The sequence below is a fragment of the Mobula hypostoma genome, chromosome 11 (genome assembly GCF_963921235.1).
Source record: "Mobula hypostoma chromosome 11, sMobHyp1.1, whole genome shotgun sequence".
Taxonomy (NCBI): domain Eukaryota; kingdom Metazoa; phylum Chordata; class Chondrichthyes; order Myliobatiformes; family Myliobatidae; genus Mobula; species Mobula hypostoma.
In genome coordinates, this window is record NC_086107.1 from 87,789,730 (window position 1) to 87,808,325 (window position 18,596).

At 46.2% G+C, this 18,596-nt stretch overlaps 1 protein-coding gene across 1 annotated transcript in view; it reads left to right on the plus strand.

Annotated features, from left to right (window-relative positions):
* Positions 1 to 18,596, plus strand: part of prr14 (proline rich 14) — a 43,280-nt gene that overhangs the window by 17,688 nt on the left and 6,996 nt on the right. The window contains exons 6-9 of the mRNA XM_063062453.1: positions 1,093 to 1,726; positions 2,713 to 2,899; positions 3,288 to 3,403; positions 4,178 to 4,249. Coding sequence (XP_062918523.1) covers positions 1,093 to 1,726; positions 2,713 to 2,899; positions 3,288 to 3,403; positions 4,178 to 4,249 — 1,009 coding nt within the window. The remainder of the gene's footprint in view (positions 1 to 1,092; positions 1,727 to 2,712; positions 2,900 to 3,287; positions 3,404 to 4,177; positions 4,250 to 18,596) is intronic.

An 18,596-nucleotide genomic window follows, 5' to 3' on the forward strand; every position in this document is an offset into this window, starting at 1 on the left:
CTCCAACATTCCATCATGGCTGATTTATTATCCCTCTCAACCGCTGCCCTCTCCCAGTAACCCTTGGCACCCTTAAATAATGAAAAACCCATTACTGTCTGCTTTAAATATACTCAAATGACTTGGCTTCCACATCTGCCCATGGCAATGAATTCCACAGATACACCACCCTTTGGCTAAAGGAATTCCTCCTCATCTCTATTCTAAATGGACATTCCTCTAGTCTGAGGCTGTGCCCTATGATTGTAGACTTACCCACTAGAGAGAACATCTTCCTCACATCCTCTCTATCCATACCTTTCAATATTTGATAGGTTTCAATGAGATACCCTTTCTTTCTTCTAAACTCCAGTGAGAACAGGCCCGGAGCCATCAAACGCTCCTCATACGTTAACCCTTTCAATCCCAAAATCATTCTTGTGAACCTCCTCTGAACCCTTTCCAGTGCCACCACATCTTTTCTCAGACAAGGGTCCAGAACTGCTCTCAATACTCCCAAATGCAGTCTGACCAATGGCTTATAAAACCTCAGCATTACATCATCCTCTCGAAATGAATGCAAACATCGCATTGCTTTGCTTAGCTACAAGTTGTGGCTGCGTCCAACAATTGTAGATAATATGGCGTCTCTGCGAAGCTCTTTCTATGCCTCTACACTGAGAGCTTCTTGTAATCTTTGTAACAAGTCTGAAAAATGTTAATGCTAAGCATCTATAAAATTTGATATTGAATTCTTTTATAATTTGGCCCTTCACCAGGGACCGTTGCTATGGAAGCCTTGACACCAGAAGGGAGGCTGTAGTTCAAGGAGGAGAGGCTCATTAACCCCCTCCGCCACCCACATTCATGAGGGGAGATCAGGGATGGGTGATAGATGCTGCCAGATTTTCGCCTTGCCAAGAGTAACTGGGCATGGATGATTAATCGGGCACGTTCCCCACCTTGAGGGGAAAGTAGGGACACAGGAAGTCTGGCATGGTCCCCACCTTCTCAAGTGAGTGACAAGGGGTGTGTGATAACTGCTGGTGTTCCCCATGTTTGCGATGTGTGATTAGGGATGGGAACTAACTCTTGCTATTCCCCCTCCCACAGGTGCTGCACAACCCTGGACGCCTTTGGAATCCCCAGAGCAGCCCTCGGAAGCCCCTGGCTCCCCTCTGCCCCCACCCTGCAGCCGCTGGGAGCTCTCCCCCATCCTCAGCACTGTCCGCTCCAAGCTGGAGGGCTTCGCCGAGATCTTTCTCTCGCCCCTTCGCAGCCACCTGCCCTGGCGCGGGGGCTCCACGGCAGCGGCAGCTCCCTCCGAGGCCAAGTCGCCTCCACCCTCACCTGCACCCCCACCCCCTCCCTCTCCTCCTCCACCAAGGAAAGAGGGAAGACCTGCCACCCGCCTCTGCCGCAGCCTGTCCTGCCCTGAGATCCCAGCCTCCCCCTCCCCCTCCTGCTGGCCCCACCACCCCATCCTCCCAGCCCCATCCTTGCCCCCCTCTGCCAACCCCAGGCACAGGCGTCACACACTGGGGGGCGCGGACCCCAGCCGGGAACTGACGGCCCCTCCAACCCTCCTCTGCCTGCGCAAGGAGGTGTTCCCCAGTTCGTGGGGTACAGCAGGAGCAGGGAACGGTGGGGGCCGGCCTGAGAGGAGGGTCTTGGCCCCTGCACATCCGGCCAGCAGAGAGCAAACGGAGGCGACGGATGTATGGAGGGGCCCTGTCCTGGAGTACAGGTAATGGGGGGTGGGGGTGAGGAGTCAAGGGTGGGGGATGGAGACGATGGGGGTGGGTGGGAGGCGGCGAGGGAGTGGATTGGAGGGGGAGGGTAAGAGAGGAAGGGCAGTGAGTAAGAGGGGAGGGAGGAGAGAAAAAAAAATGAGACAGTGGGGGAAGTAGGGATGGGTGAAATAGTGTGAAATGGTGCCAAGCGGTAGAAGAGGGGAGCAAGGTTGTGTTTGGGGAATGAGGAAGGCTGAGGGGAGGAGGGGGAGTGGTGAGATGGGAGGGTGATGAGAGATGGATTGGAGGTAGAGGGTGAAAGATGGAGGATGCGTTGTTGAGGGGTAGGGAGAGGAGAGGAAAGGGGTCCTGGGAGAGAGAGGGGAATGGGGCACAAGGGATGTGAATAAGGGATGGAGGAAGATGGGGTAGTGGAGTGGGGGGGTTTCCAAAATAGGAAGAGGAGAAGATGGGGAGGAATGGTGGGATGAGGGTGGTGCAGAGAGAGGAGGAGGAAGATGAGTAATGGGGACGGCGGAGGAACGGGGAGGAAGTGGGTGGGAGAAAGGAGGGAAGAAGAGGTCGGGGAGAGAGTGGGAGAATGATGAGGAAGAGGTGGTGGAAATGGAGGAGGAGGAGAGGTAGAGGTGAGGAGGTGGGGTATTTGGAAGAGAAGGGAAACGGGGGGGAGGAACTGGAGAGTAGGAGTGAGTTTTTGGGTGGAAGAATGTTGAGGAATGAGTAGGGGTGAGGTGTAAGAGAAGGTCATGGAGGGTTGGGAAGGAGGAGTGTGGTCAGGGAGAGGCTAGTGAAAAGAGGAGGAGTTGGTAGGAGAGGGGAGGAGGGTGTGAGTTTGCTCTGTTTCACCCTCCCTGACCTTGCTCTGACCCTGTTTCCTCCCTTATCTGGAGACAGCCCGGCCTGTCCAGGCCGTGAGTTTGCTCTGTTTCACCCTCCCTGACCTTGCTCTGACCCTGTTTCCTCCTTTATCTGGAAACAGCCCGGCCTGTCCAGGCCAGTCCAGTGACCGGGAGCTGCCTTCACAGTCCAAGAGTTCACCAGCACGGGCATCAGAGACCCAGGAACAGGTGTCTGTGCAGAAGCCTGGAAGCACCCCTCGGAAACGCAAGCTGGACGCAGTCCTGCCCGAACCCCGTGAGGCAGAGACCCCTGAGCACAGCACCGAGGTGAGGGGAAGGGAGGATCTGACTCTGTAATCCCTTCCCACCCACATTCCCCCACTCCTCCAAACTTCCCTCCTCTTTTCCTTGCCCTGTTCCTACTCCCTTTCGTATTGTAATTTCCTCCCTCCCTACCTTGTTCTTCTTCTACCTCCCCTCTACTGCACCCCATCTCCTTGCCTCTGTAATCACATCCCCTCCCCCTTCTCTACACCCCTGTCTCTGTAATCACATCCCTCCTCTCCCTCCCCTACACCTTTCCCATCTCTACTTCAAATCGCCCTCTCCAGCCCCCGTGTCTCTCACCATCTCTGTACCCTGTTCTCACTTCCCTCCCGGAACCCCTACACTCCTTCCTGGGCTCAATTTGATCCAGCCTGCATTTCCTCCCCAGACCTCAGAAATCAATGGACAGACTCGTGTGGGAAAGGTGTCGAGGTTCCGCATCAGGAAGGCACCAGTGAAGACGCAGTTAAACCTGACGCCTATGGGACTGCCAAAACCAGCAAGGTAATGTAGCAAAGTCATCCTCCCTCTGGGGGAGATCTGTATTTTAATTCCAATTCCCATTCTGACATGTTGGTCCACAGCCTTTTCTTGTCCCATGATGAGGCCTACCTCAGGCTGGAGGAGCAACACCTTGTATTCTGTCTGGTAGCCTCCAACCTGACAGCATGAATATTGATTTATCCTCCTTTTAAAAAAAAAATCATATTTTTCCCCCTCCCCTTTTATTCTCTACCCTGGCATCTTACCTCTTCTCCCCTCCCCAGGTCCTTCCCTTTCTCCTATAGTCCACTGTCCTTTCCAATCAGATTCCTTCCTCTCCAGCCCTTTATCTTTCCTACCCGATTGGCTTCATTATCACCTTCCAGCTATCCTCCTTTCCCTTACCCTACCTTTTTTATTCTGGCATCTTCCCCCTTCCTTTCCAGTCTTGGCCTGAAACGTCAACTGTTTATTAATTTCCATAGATGCTGCCTGACCTGAGTTCTTCTGACATTTTGTGTATGTTGCTCTGGGTGTCTAGCATCTGCAGAATTTCTGATTTGCCGACTAGTATGATTGTGTAACATACATCAAAGTTGCTGGTGAACGCAGCAGGCCAAGCAGCATCTATAGGAAGAGGCGCAGTCGACGTTTCAGGCCGAGACCTGAAACGTCGACTGCGCCTCTTCCTATAGATGCTGCTTGGCCTGCTGCGTTCACCAGCAACTTTGATGTATGTTGCTTGAATTTCCAGCATCTGCAGAATTCCTGTTGTTTAGTATGATTGTGTTTCAGGTTAAATAAGAAAGAGTTCAGCCTGGAGGAGATTTACACAAACAAGAACTACAAAGCTCCCACTGAGAAGCGGTAAGTGTTCTATGCCTGAAGCTTTGCGGGGATTGCCCAAGTGGCAGGGTTGTTTGCACTGAAGGGTTCCTGGTGCAAACAATCCTGGACTTGTGGTTGTGTTGGTCTGGTGAGATTTCCCCTGGATGTTACCTGGATTTGGAGCGATATAGCTACAGGGGGAGACTGAGGAAGAGGCTGGGACTGTTCTCCCTGCAGCACTGAAAGCTGAATGGTGAAGTAAATGAAGTATATAAGATTTTGAGAGCGTAGATAGAATCTTTTTTTTAAATCCCAGGCTGGGTGTATTTAATAAGACACAAATTAAGGAGCAAGGGAGAAGATTTGAGGGGGATCTGAGGGATGTCATTTTCACACAGAAAGTGGTTGATATCTGGAACTCACTGCCAGAGGAAGTCATAGTCATTCAGCACTAGATTACAGTAATATGCCCTTCATCCCATCTAGTCCATGTGATCTGCTCTCCTGCCCAGACCCATCTACACACTCAGATCATGTCCCTCAAAGCCCCTCTCATCCATGTAATAATACAAACTAATTTGAAACATTACAGTGGCAGCTTGTTCCTTTCTACCTGCTCCGCTCTATTCCGTTAACAACTCCCCCTCTTTCCAAAGCCATCCACCCCCTCACCCAGAATCTAATCTATTATCACAGACTTGTATGATGTGAGATTTGTTGTTTTGCATCTGCAGTACATTGCAAAGGCATAAAATTACTATAAAATACAAAAAAAAAGTGCAAAAGAAAAAGGAATGCTGAGATAGTGTTCTGGAGCTCACGGACTGTTCAGAAAGAAGCTGTTCCTGAATGATTGAGTGTGGGTCTTCAGGCTTCTGTACCTCCACCCTGAAGGTAGTTCCAGATGGTGAAGGTCCTTGATGGATTCTGACTTCTTGATTCACTGTCTTTTGAAGATGGCCTCACTGGTGGGCAGGGTCGTGCCTGCAATGGATCAGGCTAAGTCTACAACCCTCTGGAGCCTTTTTCAATCCTCTGCATTTGAGTCTCCATACCAATAGTAATACCTACATCAGGCTGCTGTTCATTGATTACAACTCAGTGTTCAACGCAATCATACCCTCAGTTCCAATTAACAGACTGCAAACCTGGGCCTCTGTACCTCCCTCTGCAACTCCACCCTCGACTTACTCACTGGGAGACCACAGTCTTTGCAGATCAGAAGTAACATCTCGTTTACAATTAACACTGGTGCACCTCAAGGATATGTGCTTAGCCCACTGCTCTACTCTCTCTACACCCGTGATTGTGTTGCTAGACACAGCTCAAATGCCATTCATAAATTTGCTGACGACACAACTATTGTTGGCGGAATTTTAGATGGTGACTAGGCATATGGGAGCGAGTTTGACTTGTGTATAATTTTTTAAATAATATGTATATTTTTGATTATGTATTGCAATATGCCGTTTCTACAAAACAACAAATTGCTATTAGTTTGGGGATGTGATGTGACCAGTCAGATACTCTCCACAGCGCATCTGTAGAAATTTACAGAAGTCTTTGGTGACACACCGAATCTCCTTACAAAGCATAGCTGCTGGATCACAAGATTGTTGTGCCACCACTCAAGCAACGGACCTGTCTCCCACCTATACACTTACTCATCACCACCTGAGTGAGATACTACCAATAGCATTGTGTCACTGGCAAATTTATAGATGGTATTTGAGCGGCAGCCAGCCACACAGTTGTAGGTGTAGAGACTGTAGAGCAGTGGGCTAGGTACACATCCTTGAGGTGCGTCTGTGTTGATTGTCAGCGAGGAGATGGTACTACTGATGTGCACTGACTGTGGTCTCCTGATAAGGAAGTTGAGGATCCAGTTGTAGACAGATGTACAGAGCTACATCTTGCCTCGTGGAAAATGACTTCTACCAACTGCCGCCCCTATACTACTTCAGGAGGCGAAAGAAATTTGGCAAGTTCACTTTGACCCCCACCAATTTTCATCAGTGCATCATAGAAAGCATCCTATCCAGGTGTATCATGGCCTGGCACAGCAACTGCTCTGCCCATGACCACAGGAAGCCGTAGAGTTGTGGATGCAGCTGAGCACGTCACAGAAACCAGCCTGCCTTCCACAGGTTCTGTCTCCATTCCCTGCTCCCAGAATAAAGAAGCCAGTGTGAAGGCCCCACCCACCCCAGACATACCCTCCTCTTCCCCCTTCCATCATGTCGAAGTTACAAAACCCTGAAGGTACTTCCCATCCGGCTTAGCTTCTCCCCGCTGTTGTAAGACAATTGAACGGTTCCCTGGTATGATAAGACTCTCTTGATCTCCAAATCTACCTCATCATGGTTCTTGTACCATGTCTACCTACAGTACAGTTTCTCTGTGTTGAACATAGAACGCAGAACAGTACAACACAGGAACAGGCCCTCCAGCCCGCAATGCCGGCCTAAGCTAGTTAACAGCATTTAAATGGCTGGTTAAACTAATTCCTTCTGCCTACAATGTCTGTATTCCTCCATTCCTCGTGCATCTGTTTCCCTACCTAATCCCTTCTTAAACACCTCTATCATATTTGCCTCCACCACCACCCCTGGCAGCACATTCCAGGCACCCACTGCTTGTGTGGGGGGGAGTAAAAAGTCTTGTCCCTTCCATTTCTTTTGAACTTACCCCCTCTCCTTAAAAGTTTGCCCTCAGGTATTAGACATTTCGACACTGGGGGCAAAAGATACTGTGCCTCTCATAATCTTACAAAACCTCTATCAGGTGTCCCCTCAGCCTCTATCACTCCAGAGAAACAACCCAAGCCTGTCCAACCTCTCCTTACAGCACCTGCTCTCTAATCCAGCAGCATCCAGGAAATGTCTAATGCTCCCACACCCTTCCTGTAATGGGGGTGGATGGGGGGAGAAGAACCAGAACTGAATACACACTCCAGATGTGGCCTGACCAGAGTTTTATAAAACTGCATCACGAGTAGCTTCCCAACTTTTGAATTCTGTGCCGTGACTATTAAAAGCAAGCCTATGCATATCTCTTCTTTCCCACTCAATCTACTGGTGTACCCACTTTGAGAGAGCTATGGACTTGGAATCAGAATCAGGTTTCATATCACTGACATATTTGTTGTTTTGCAACTTCTTTACAGTGTAATATATTGCTATAAATTGCAGTAGATGTACACTCAGTGACCACTTTATTAGGTACACATATATACCCACTTACTAATGAAAATATCTAATCAGACAATCATGTGGCAGCAACTCAATGCATAAAGGCATGCAGACATGGTCAAGAAGTTCAGTTGTTCAGACCAAACATCAGAATGGGGAAGAAATGTGATCTAAGTACCTTTGACCGCGGAGTGATTGGCCAGATTTGAGTATCTCAGAAACTGTTGATCTCCTGGGACTTTTACGCACAACAGAGTTTTCAGAGAATGGTGCAAAAAAAAACAAAAAGAAAAATCCAGTGAGCAGTGGTTCTGTTGGCAAAAGTGGGGCTTGCTAATGAGAGAGGTCAGGGGAGAATGGTCAGACTGGTTCAAGCTGACAGGAAGGTGACAGTAACTCAAATAACCACAAGTTACAACAATGGTTGGCACATAGCTAAGTGGTTAAAGCGTCGGTCTAGTGATCTGAAGGTTGCTAGTTTGAGCCTCAGCTGAGGTGGCATGTTGTGTCCTTGAGCAAGGCACTTAACCACACATTGCTCTGCGTCGACACCGGTGCCAAGCTGTATCAGCCCTAGTGCCCTTCCCTTGGACAACATCGGTGGTGTGGAGAGGGGAGACTTGCAGCATGGGCAACTGCCGGTCTTCCATGCAACCTTGCCCAGGCTTGCGCCCTGGAAACCTTCCAAGGCGCAAATCCACGGTCTCACGAGATTAACAGATGCCTATATAAAATGACAATGGTGTGTAGAAGAGCATCTCTGGATGCACAACACATCAAACCTTGAAGTGGATGTGCTGCTGCAGCAGAGGACCTCTCCTGTGGCCACTTTATTAGCTCAGGAGGTATCTAATAAAGTGGCCACTGAGTTTATACAGTAAAGGAGAACAAAAATAGTGAGGTAGTATTCATGAATTGGCTCATTATCCATTCAGAAATCTGAGGGATAAGGACGAAGCTGCTACTAAAACACTGAGTGACGGGCATGTCCTTTTGGTGATAGGGGTACTTAAAGATGGATGCCACCTTTTTGGTGCATCACTTTTTGAAGATGTCCTTGATGGGGATACTAGTGCCCATGATGGAGCTGACTGAGTTCACAACCCTTTGCAGCTTTTACCGATCACGTGCATTGGCACCTCGGTACCAGATGGTGATGCGGCCAGTCAGAATGCTCTTCACAGTACATCTGTAGAAATTTGCTGGAGTCTTTGCTGACATAGCAAAGGTCCTCAAAATCTCATCTTAATGAAGTGTAGCTGCTGACATGCCTTCTTTGTTAGGACAAGGATAGATCCTCAGAGATGTTGACACACAGGAAATTGAAGCTGCTCACCCTTTTCACTGCTGGTCCCTCAGTAAGGACTGGTGTGTGTTCCCTTCACTTCCTGTTCCTGGTCCTCAATCAATTCCTTGGTCTTAATGATGTTGGGGCACCACTCAACCAACTGATGTATCTCACTCCTGTATACAGTTGAAGTCAGAAATTTACATAAACCTTAGCCAAATACATTTAAACTCAGTTTTTCACAATCCCTGACATTTAATCCTAGAAAACATTTCTTGTTATGTTTCTTATGTTAGGATCACTATTTTAAGAATGTAAAATGTCAGAATAATAGTAGAGAGAATGATTTATTTCAGCTTTTATTTCTTACATCACTTTCCCAGTGGGTCAGAAGTTTACATACACTTTGTTAGTATTTGGTAGTATTGCTTTTAAATTGTTTAACTTGGGTCAAATGTTTTGGGTAGCCTTCCACGAGCTTCTCACAGTAAGTTGATGGAATTTTGTTCTATTCCTCCAGACAGAACTGGTGTAACTGAGTCAGGTTTGTAGGCCTCCGTGCTCGCGCACACTTTTTCAGTTCTGCCCACCAATTTTTTATTGGATTGAGGTCAGAAAATGATGTCAAGTCTGGTTCATCCTTGGGAGCAATTTCCAAATGCCTGAAGGTACCACATTCATCTGTACAAACAATAGTACGCAAGTATAAACACCATGGGACCATGCAGCCGTCATACCGCTCCTAGAGATGAACGTACTTTGGCGCGAAAAGTGCAAATCAATCCCAGAGCAACAGCAAAGGACCTTGTGAAGATGCTGGAGGAAACAGATGGACGAGTATCTATATCTACAGTAAAATGAGTCCTATATTGACATAACCTGAAAGGCTGCTCAGCAAGGAAGAAGCCACTGCTCCAAAACTGCCATTAAAAAAAGCCAGACTACAGGTTGCAAGTGCACATGGGGACAAAGTTCTTACTTGTTGGAGAAATATCCTCTGGTCTAATGAAACAAAAATTGAACTGTTTGGCCATAATGACCATTGTCATGTTTGGAGGAAAAAGGGTGAGGCTTGCAAGCGGAAGAACACCATTCTAACCGTGAAGCATAGGGGTGGCAGCATCATGTTGTGGGGGTGCTTTGCTGCAGGAGGGACTGGTGCACTTCACAAAATAGGTGGCATCATGAGGAAGGAAAATTATGTGGATATATGGAAGCAACATTTCAAGACATCAGCCAGGAAGTTAAAGCTCTGTCGCAAATGGGTCTTCCAAGTGGACAATGACCCCAAGCATACCTCCAAAGTTGTGGCAAAATCACAACAAAGTCAAGGTATTGGAGTGGCCATCACAAAGCCCTGACCTTAATCCGATAGAAAATTTGCGGGCAGAACTGAAAAAGCGTGTGCGAGCAAGGAGGCCTACAAACCTGACTCAGTTACACCAGCTCTGTCTGGAGGAATGGAACAAAATTCCAGCAACTTCCTGTGAGAAGCTTGTGGAAGGCAACCCAAAACATTTGATCCCAGTTAAACAATTTAAAGGCAATGCTACCAAATACTAACAAAGTGTATGTAAACTTCTGACCCACTGGGAAAGTGAAGAAAGAAATAAAAGCTGAAATAAATCATTCTCTCTACCATTATTCTGATATTTCACATTCTTAAAGTAAAGTAGTGATCCTAACTGACCGAAGACAGGGAATGTTTTCTAGGATTAAATGTCAGGAATAGTGAAAAACTGAGCTTAAATGTATTTGGCTAAGGTGTATGTAAACTTCTGACTTCAGTTGTGTCATTGACAAAATTATAGATGGTGTTTGAGCGGTACCTAGGTACACAATGGTGGGTGTACAGAGAGGAGAGCAGTGGGCTAAGCATGATGCGGAGGAGCACTGGTGTTAATCGTTAGTGAGGAGATGTTATTTCTAATCCACAGTGACTTTGTGGTCTGATGAGGAAGTCAAGGATCTAGTTGCAGAGTGAGGTACAGTGGCCCAGGTTTTGAAACTTGTTGATTAGTACTGCAGGTATGATGGTATTGAACGCTGAGCTATAATCAATAAACAGCAGCCTGCCATAAGTATTGCTGTTGTCCAGGTAGTCCAAGGCTGAGTTAACAGCCAGTGAGATGGTGTCTGCTGTAGACATATTGTGGTGGTAGGCAAATTGCAGTGGGTTCAGGTCCTTGCTTACTACTACTACTACTATGTTGACTCAGCCCTAGGGGGCCGGTGTCGGGCACGATGACGGACTCGCCACTTCTCCCTCTCCCTCATCAGTGTGTTCAGTTCATCTATATTAGCCACGCGGCTGTCTTCTAGGAGCGTGTTGACCATAGTCTTGGGAGGGCGCCCAGGGTTCATCCTCCTGTGCTTGGGCTCCCATATGATGTCTAGGCTGGCAGGTAGCTCGGGGTGGCGTAGACAGTCGTTGCTTAGGCAGGAGTTAATTCTCAAAATACTTCATCACCGTAGATGTGATTGCAACTGGCCAATGGTCGTTGAAGCAGCTTGCCCTTCTCTTCTTGGACACTGGTGTGATTAATGCCCTTTTGAAGTATGTGAGAGCCTCCGACAGCAACAGTGAGAGATTGAAAATGTCCTTAAACACTCCCACCAGTTGGTTGTCACAGGTTCTTAGTGCCCTACCAGATACACCATTGGGACTAGACCCCTTGCGAGGGTTCACCCATCATGTTCTGATATCGGTCTCTGAGACAAAGATGATATGGTCACCAGATGCTGCAAGGATTTGCTGATGTACAGCAGGATCCTGGACTCCAAGATCATGCAATACATCAACTCTGTTAAGGGTCTTTCCATTAACAATGTACTATCTCTTTACATTTGACCTCCCAAAGTACAACACTGCGCACTTGCCCTGATTAAATTCCATAGAAACATAAAAAACCTACAGCACAATACAGGCCCTTCGGTCCACAAGGCTGTGCCGAACATATCCTTACCTTAGAAATTACCTAGGGTTACCCATAGCCCTATAATTTTTCTAAGCTTCATGTACCTGTCCAGGAGTCTCTTAAAAGACCCGATCGTATCCTCCTCCACCACCGTTACCGACAGCCCATTCCACACACTCACCACTCTCTGCGTTTTTAAAAAAAAAACTCACCCCTGACATCTCCTCTCTACCTACTTCCAAGCACCTCTAAGCTGTGCCCTTTCATGCTAGCCATTTCAGCCCTGAGGAAAAAGCCTCTGACTATCCACATGATCAATGCCTCTCATTATCTTATACACCTCTATCAGGTCACTTCTCATCCTCCGTCGCTCCAAGGAGAAGAGGCCAAGTTCAGTCAACCTATTCTCATAAGGCATGCTCCCCAATCTAGGCAACATCCTTGTAAATCTCTTTTGCACCCTTTCTATGATTTCCACATCCATCTGCCATTTCGCTGCCCATATTTGCAACTGATCTATATTGTGCTGTATTGTTGGCCATTCTTTCTATCCACAACTGCACCAACCTTCGTATCGTCTGCAGACATACTACCCCACACAGCAGAGTTCCCAGTATAGACTCCAGCGGAACACCAGTAATCACAGATTTTCAGCCAGACCTGGTCCCGCTGAGCGTTATCCTTCACCTTCTATGGGCTAGCTAATTCTGAATCCAAACGGCTAAATCACCATGGAACTATCTTAATTTCTGGATGAACTCTCATAAGGGACCTTGTCAAATGCCTTACTAAAATCCACTTAGACAATATCTACAGCTCGACCTTCATCAATCACCCTGGTCACCCTGTCAAAAGTCTCAATCAAGCGACTTGACTGGCATGTCTGTCCCTATTAGGCCACGGTTTTCCAACTGCTTATAAATCATATCCATAAAAATTCCCTCTAGTAACTTCCTCTGCCACTGATTTGAGACATGCAAGACTATGGATTCCAGGATTATCCATATTCCATAAATAGTGGAATATCAGCTATTCTTCAGTCCTCCAAGACCTTGTCTGTGGCTAGAGTGGACACAAAAATAGCACTTTTCTGGCTTTATAATCTTCAAGCACTCTCTGATCTTCACTCCCTAAACCTTACATATGTTTCCTCGGCTAAACTTGCCATCTCCCTTGACATCTAAGGTTCCCTTACCTTGCCACCCTTGTCCCTCCTTCATACTGGAACATTTCTGTCCTGTACTCTGTGCAGTTGACTTTCAGACACCCTCCACACACCTAAACCTTTTGCACTTCTATATGAGTGAAGTTAAGTCACTCACTGCAATCACCCTATTCTTTTGGCATCTTTCCTTAACCTGCCTGCATATCTGTTCCTGGTGGCTATTGGGTGCAGGAGGTGGTGGGGGGTGGGGGTGGTCTCCAGTATAATCCCATCAAAGTGATTGCACCTTTCTTATTTTTGAGTATGGAGAGTGGATGATCCCTCCTCTGAGTACCTGATTAATAGCACATCTCCTCTCCTACCCCCAACACTCCTTTACCTCCTCTATCTTTCTAAAATATCAAAACCCAGGGGCATGAAGCAACCAGCCCTGTTTACTTCCCAACTAGGTCTTGGTAATGGCCACAACATCACAACATTGTAGTTCCATGCATTGATCTATGCTCAAAGTTCATCACCCTTATCCACAACACTTGCAGCATGAAAAATGCACTTCAACCTGTCCATCCCATTGTCTCCATAACAGTAATACTTTGTTCTGCACTCTATTGTTTTCCCTTGTACTACCTCAGGAGATATGATTTGATCTGTACAGGCAGTATGCAAAACAAATTTTTCATCGTATCTTTGTACAAAAGACAATAGTAAACCAATCTACCAATTTCTGTTGATGGAACTCACCCCCTCTTCCCCCCCCCCACCCAAATTAATCTCCTCATTGGTCAAGAGCTGACAGTAACAGCTACCTCTGCTCTTCCAGGAAATTTGGAGGTGCTGACTAGGAGAAGGGACTGGTCCCCACACTCAGTCTCCTGTGGCCCACTGTTCAATGTGATCCTGATTGATAAATACTGACTTTGACTCTTCTGTGACACTCAACCGTTCAAGTATGTATAGAGCACAGCACAGGAACAGGCCCTTTAGCCCATGATGTCTATGCCGAGCACTGTGTTGAATTGGACTAAATCTATTCTGCCTGCACACAACTCACATCCCCCCCCCAATCCCTGCACATCCATGCGCCTATACTAAGCTTTCTAAACACCTCTGCCATATCTGCCACCACCACCAGATCTGGCAGCACATTCCAGACACCCATACTCTTGCTGCAAATAAAAACTTGCCCCCTCTCACCTTAAATAGATGCCCTCTGATATTAGACATTTCAGACCTGGGGGGAAAATAATGCCAGATGACCACACTGTCGATGCCTTCCATCGTTTTAGACCTTAACACAATTAAGCCATTAGGCACATTGAATATGCTCCAGCATTTAATTAAGGTTGAATTCTATTTTCCTCATCTCCATTCTCCTCCATTCTCCTGCCTTCTCCCTGTAACCCTTATCCCCAGTGATAATCAAGAATCCATCAATCTCTGACCTAAATGTACCCAATGACTTGGCCTCAACAGCCTTCTGTGGCAACAGATTCACCTCGCTGGCTGAAGAAATTCCTTCTCGTCTATTACAGAAGAGTGTCCCTATACTTTGAGGCTGTGACCTCGGATGCCAGACTCTCCCACTGATGGAGACATCCTTTCCACGTCCAGGCCTCCCAGTTTTTTATAAACTCCCATCAGATCTCCCTTCAGCCTCCAACTCTAGAGAAAACAGCCCTAGTCTGTCCAACCTCTCATCTCCAATTTATCCACCTCCACCCTGAATATATCCAGCAGTGTGACCCCTACCTCCGTTGGGGGCATGGAATTGCAGAAATTCACCATCCTCGGAGAGAGATGGAATTTCTACACACCTCAGTTTTAAACAATTAGACCCTCTGTTGTGTTGCTCTGTCCCCTTGTTCATGACTCCCTTAAGTGGAAGCGTTTCCACACCTACTGTTGTCAAGCCTCCTCGGGGTCTTCTGTGTTGGGGTAGTGTTACCTCTCATTCTTCTAAACTCCAGGGAACACAGATGCAACCTGTTCAGCCCTTCTCGATAGGACAGCTCCCACCCCCAAGTAAGGGGACCAGAACTATGCACAGTTTTCCAGATGTGTCCCAATCAACATCCTGTACAAATGGAACATTCCCTCCGTGCTCTCAAACTCCAACCCCTTCACAGTGAAGGACAATGTTGTTTGCCATCTCGACCACTTGTTGGAACTGCCTGCTAATATTTTGAGATTTTGTGACCACCTTGATCCCTCTGAACTTCACTCACTTTTAGATTCTCCGTTGAGATGACAATCCACTTTTTGAATCCTGTTACTAAAGTGTTATACCTGATACTTTCCCACATTAAACTCTATTTTCACCCAACCTAAGGTCTATATATTTCTTATTTTCGAGATCCAGGCCCTTCCATCCCAATGAGCCCATGAGTCCAATAACACCCATGTGACCAATTAACCTACTAATCTTTGGAATGTGGAGGAAAAGGAAACACTCGGAGGAAACCCACATGCTCTTGCAGTTAACGTACAAACTCCTTGCAGATAGCGGTGGAATTGAACTTGAGTTGCTGGTGCTGTAATAGCATGAAGCTAACTGCTCGCTATCATGCCAGCAATCTGGCCTTTTGTGAATGCATTGACTAATATAGTCAGGAAATTGTGATGCATCTTTATGAAATTCTAGTCAGGCTGCTGTGAAGTACTACATTTGGTTCTGATTGCCCTGTACAGAATGGTGTACAGCATTGGAGAGGGCGCAGGAGAGGTTCGCCAAGATGCTGCCTGGATTAGAGGCTGCACGTTCAAATGAAAAGTTGGACAAACTTGGGTTATTTTTTCATGAGCGATGGAAGTTGAGGGGAGACCTGATAGAGGTTTTTTTTAAAAAAGAGTATGAGAGGCATAGATTGAGTAGACAGCTGCTGCTTTACTGAGGTAACAAGAAGTGTAGGCAGAGTCCATGGTGGAGAAGCTGTGCTGAGCTGTGCCCACAACTCTGTGCTGTTTCTACAGGTCACAGACAGAGCGGTTACCATACCAAGCCATGATGCATTGGATAGGATGCTTTCTGTGAAGCACTTGTGAGGGTTAATGGAGATGTGCTGAATTTCTTTAGCCTACTTTAGGGATAAGAGCACATGGTAAGGGAAAGTAATTTGGGGAGAGTGAATTATGATGCTGCTAGGCAGGACTTTGGAGCATACATCTGGAATGGATATGCTTGGGGAAACAGAAACATGGAGGTTGTTTAAGGAGCGTTTGCATATGGGGTTCTGGATTGCTTTGTCCCATTGAGGCAGGGAAAGGATGATGGGGTGAAAGAACTATAGTTGACAAGAGATGTGGAACATCTAATCAAAATTTCAGGTTTAAGAAGCAACTTGAGGAACTTAAGAATGGACTTGGGGAGAGCTAGAAGGTGGCATGAAAAAGCCCCATTGTGTAAAATTAAAGAACCCCCCCCCAAGGCCAGTAGGAGAAAGGCTGTCCTGAATCAAATGTTGCATAATGAACCGGATTTGATTATGGAGCTTGAGGTAAAGAACCCCTGAGGAGGTAGTGATCACAATATGATAGCGTTCTCCCTGCAATTTGAGAGGGCGAAGGTAAAGTCAGATGTATCATTATTGTAGTGGAGTAAAGGGAATTACCGAGATGAGGGAGGAGCTGTGCAAAGTTGATTGCAAGGGGACACTAGCACGGATGATGGCAGAACAGCAATGGCTGGACTTCCTTGGAGCAAGTTGAAAGACACAGGAAAGATGCTTTCCAAGGAGGTAGTACTCTAAAGGCAGCATGACGCAGTGGTGGCTGACGAGGGAAGTCAAAGGCAACATAAAAGCAAAAGAGGGCATATAATAGCAACAATTAGTGGGAAGTTAGACAATTGGGAAGTTTTAAAAAAAACCCAACAGAAAGAAACTAAAAAAGCAATAAGGAAGGAAACAATTAACTATGAAGGTAAGCTAGCCAATAATGCCAAAGAGGATACCAAACAGGATTCAGTGTTTTCCTGGCATATATGACTAATAAACTCTTCTCGGGCTTCTAGCCAGGTTGATTATAACAGATGTTGATTATAAACTCTGCCATCTTCTTCATGGATAATTATTAGGATTATTATCATCCCTGACAAGTGGCAGAGTTTTGTCATCGAAGTTTTTATTATAATCGATGCTGATATCCAGCTGGAAGCCCATGAAGAGTTTATTTGTTAGGATACCAAATGTTTTTTTTAGATATATAAAGAGTAAAAGAGAGATGTGTAGATATTGGACTTTTAGAAAATAATACTGGAGTGGTAGTAATGGGACTCATGAAAATGGTGGATGAACTTATTCAGTATTTTGCATTAGTCTTCACAGTGGAAGACACTAACAGTATGCTGGTAATATGAGACTGTCAGGGGAAGAAGTGAGTGCTGTTGCAATATCTAGGAAGAAGGTGCTTGGGAAGTTGAAAATTCTGAAGGTAGATAAAACATCTGGACCAGACAGACTACATCTTGGAGGTGGCTGAAAAATTGTGGAGGCATAAGTAATGATCTTTCATGAATCACTATATTTTAGCATGGTTTGAGAGGACTAGAAAATTGCGAATATTACTCCACACTTCAAGAGGGAGGGAGGCAAAAGAAAGGAAATTATAGGCCAATTAGCCTGACCTCAGTGGTTGAGAAGATCCTGGAGTCGATTGTTAAGGATGAAGTTTTGGGATACATGGGGGGCCGATGTCAGCATGGTTTCTTTAAGGAAAAATATTGCCTGACAAATCTGTTGGCGTTCTTTGAGAAAATAACAAGCAGGATAGAGAAGAATCGGTGGATGTTGTGTATTTGGATTTTCAGAAGGCCTTTGACAAGGTGCTGCACACGAAGCTGCTTAATGAGATAGAGAGCCCATGATATTACAGGAAAAATACTAGCATGGATAGAGGATTGGTTAATTGACAGGAGACAAAGAGTTGGAGTAAAGAGAGCCTTTTCTGTTTGGCTGCCAGTGACTAGTGGTGTTCCACAGGGGTTGGTGTTTCGACCACTTCTTTTTATGTTATATGTCAATTATTTGGATGACAGTATTATTGGCTTTGTGGCCAAGTTTGCGGATGATATGAAGAGGGGCAGGTAATGTTGATGAAGCAGGGAGGCTGCAGGAAGACTAAGATTAGGGGAATGGGTAAAATGGCAGATGGAGTTAGTGTTGGGAAGTGTATTATTATGCACTTTGGTAGAAGGAGTAAAAGTGTAGACTATTTATAAATGGGGAAAAAATTCAAAAATCAGGGGTGCGAAGGGGCCTGAGAATCCTTGTGCAGGGTTCTCTCAAGGTTAACTTGCAGAATGAGTTAGTGCTGAAGAAGGCAAATGCAAGTTAGCATTTATTTTGAGAGGACTAGATTATAAAAGCAAGGATGTAATGCAGAGGCTTTATAAGACACTGGTGAGGCCTCAGTTGGAGTATTGTGAGCAATTCTGGGCCCCTTATCTAAGAAAGGAAGGAGAGGGTTCAGAGGAGGTTCACGAGAATGATTTAGGAATGAAAGGGTTTCGTATGAGGAGCGTTTGATAGCTGTGGGCCTGAACTCACTGGAATTTAGAAGAATGGCGGGGGGCGGTGGTGTGGAAATCACTGCAACCTGTCAGATGTTGAAAGGCCGAGATTTAGTAGTTGTGGAGAAAATGTTTCCTTTCATGGGGGAGTCTATCAACAGAGAGCACAACCTTAGAATAAAGAGATGTCCATTTAGAATAGAGTTGAGGAGGAATTTCTTTAGCCAAAGGGTGGTGAATTTGTGGAAATCAGTGCCACAGGTGGTTGTGGAGGCCAAGTCGTTGGGTGTATTTACCATATAACCATATAACAATTAC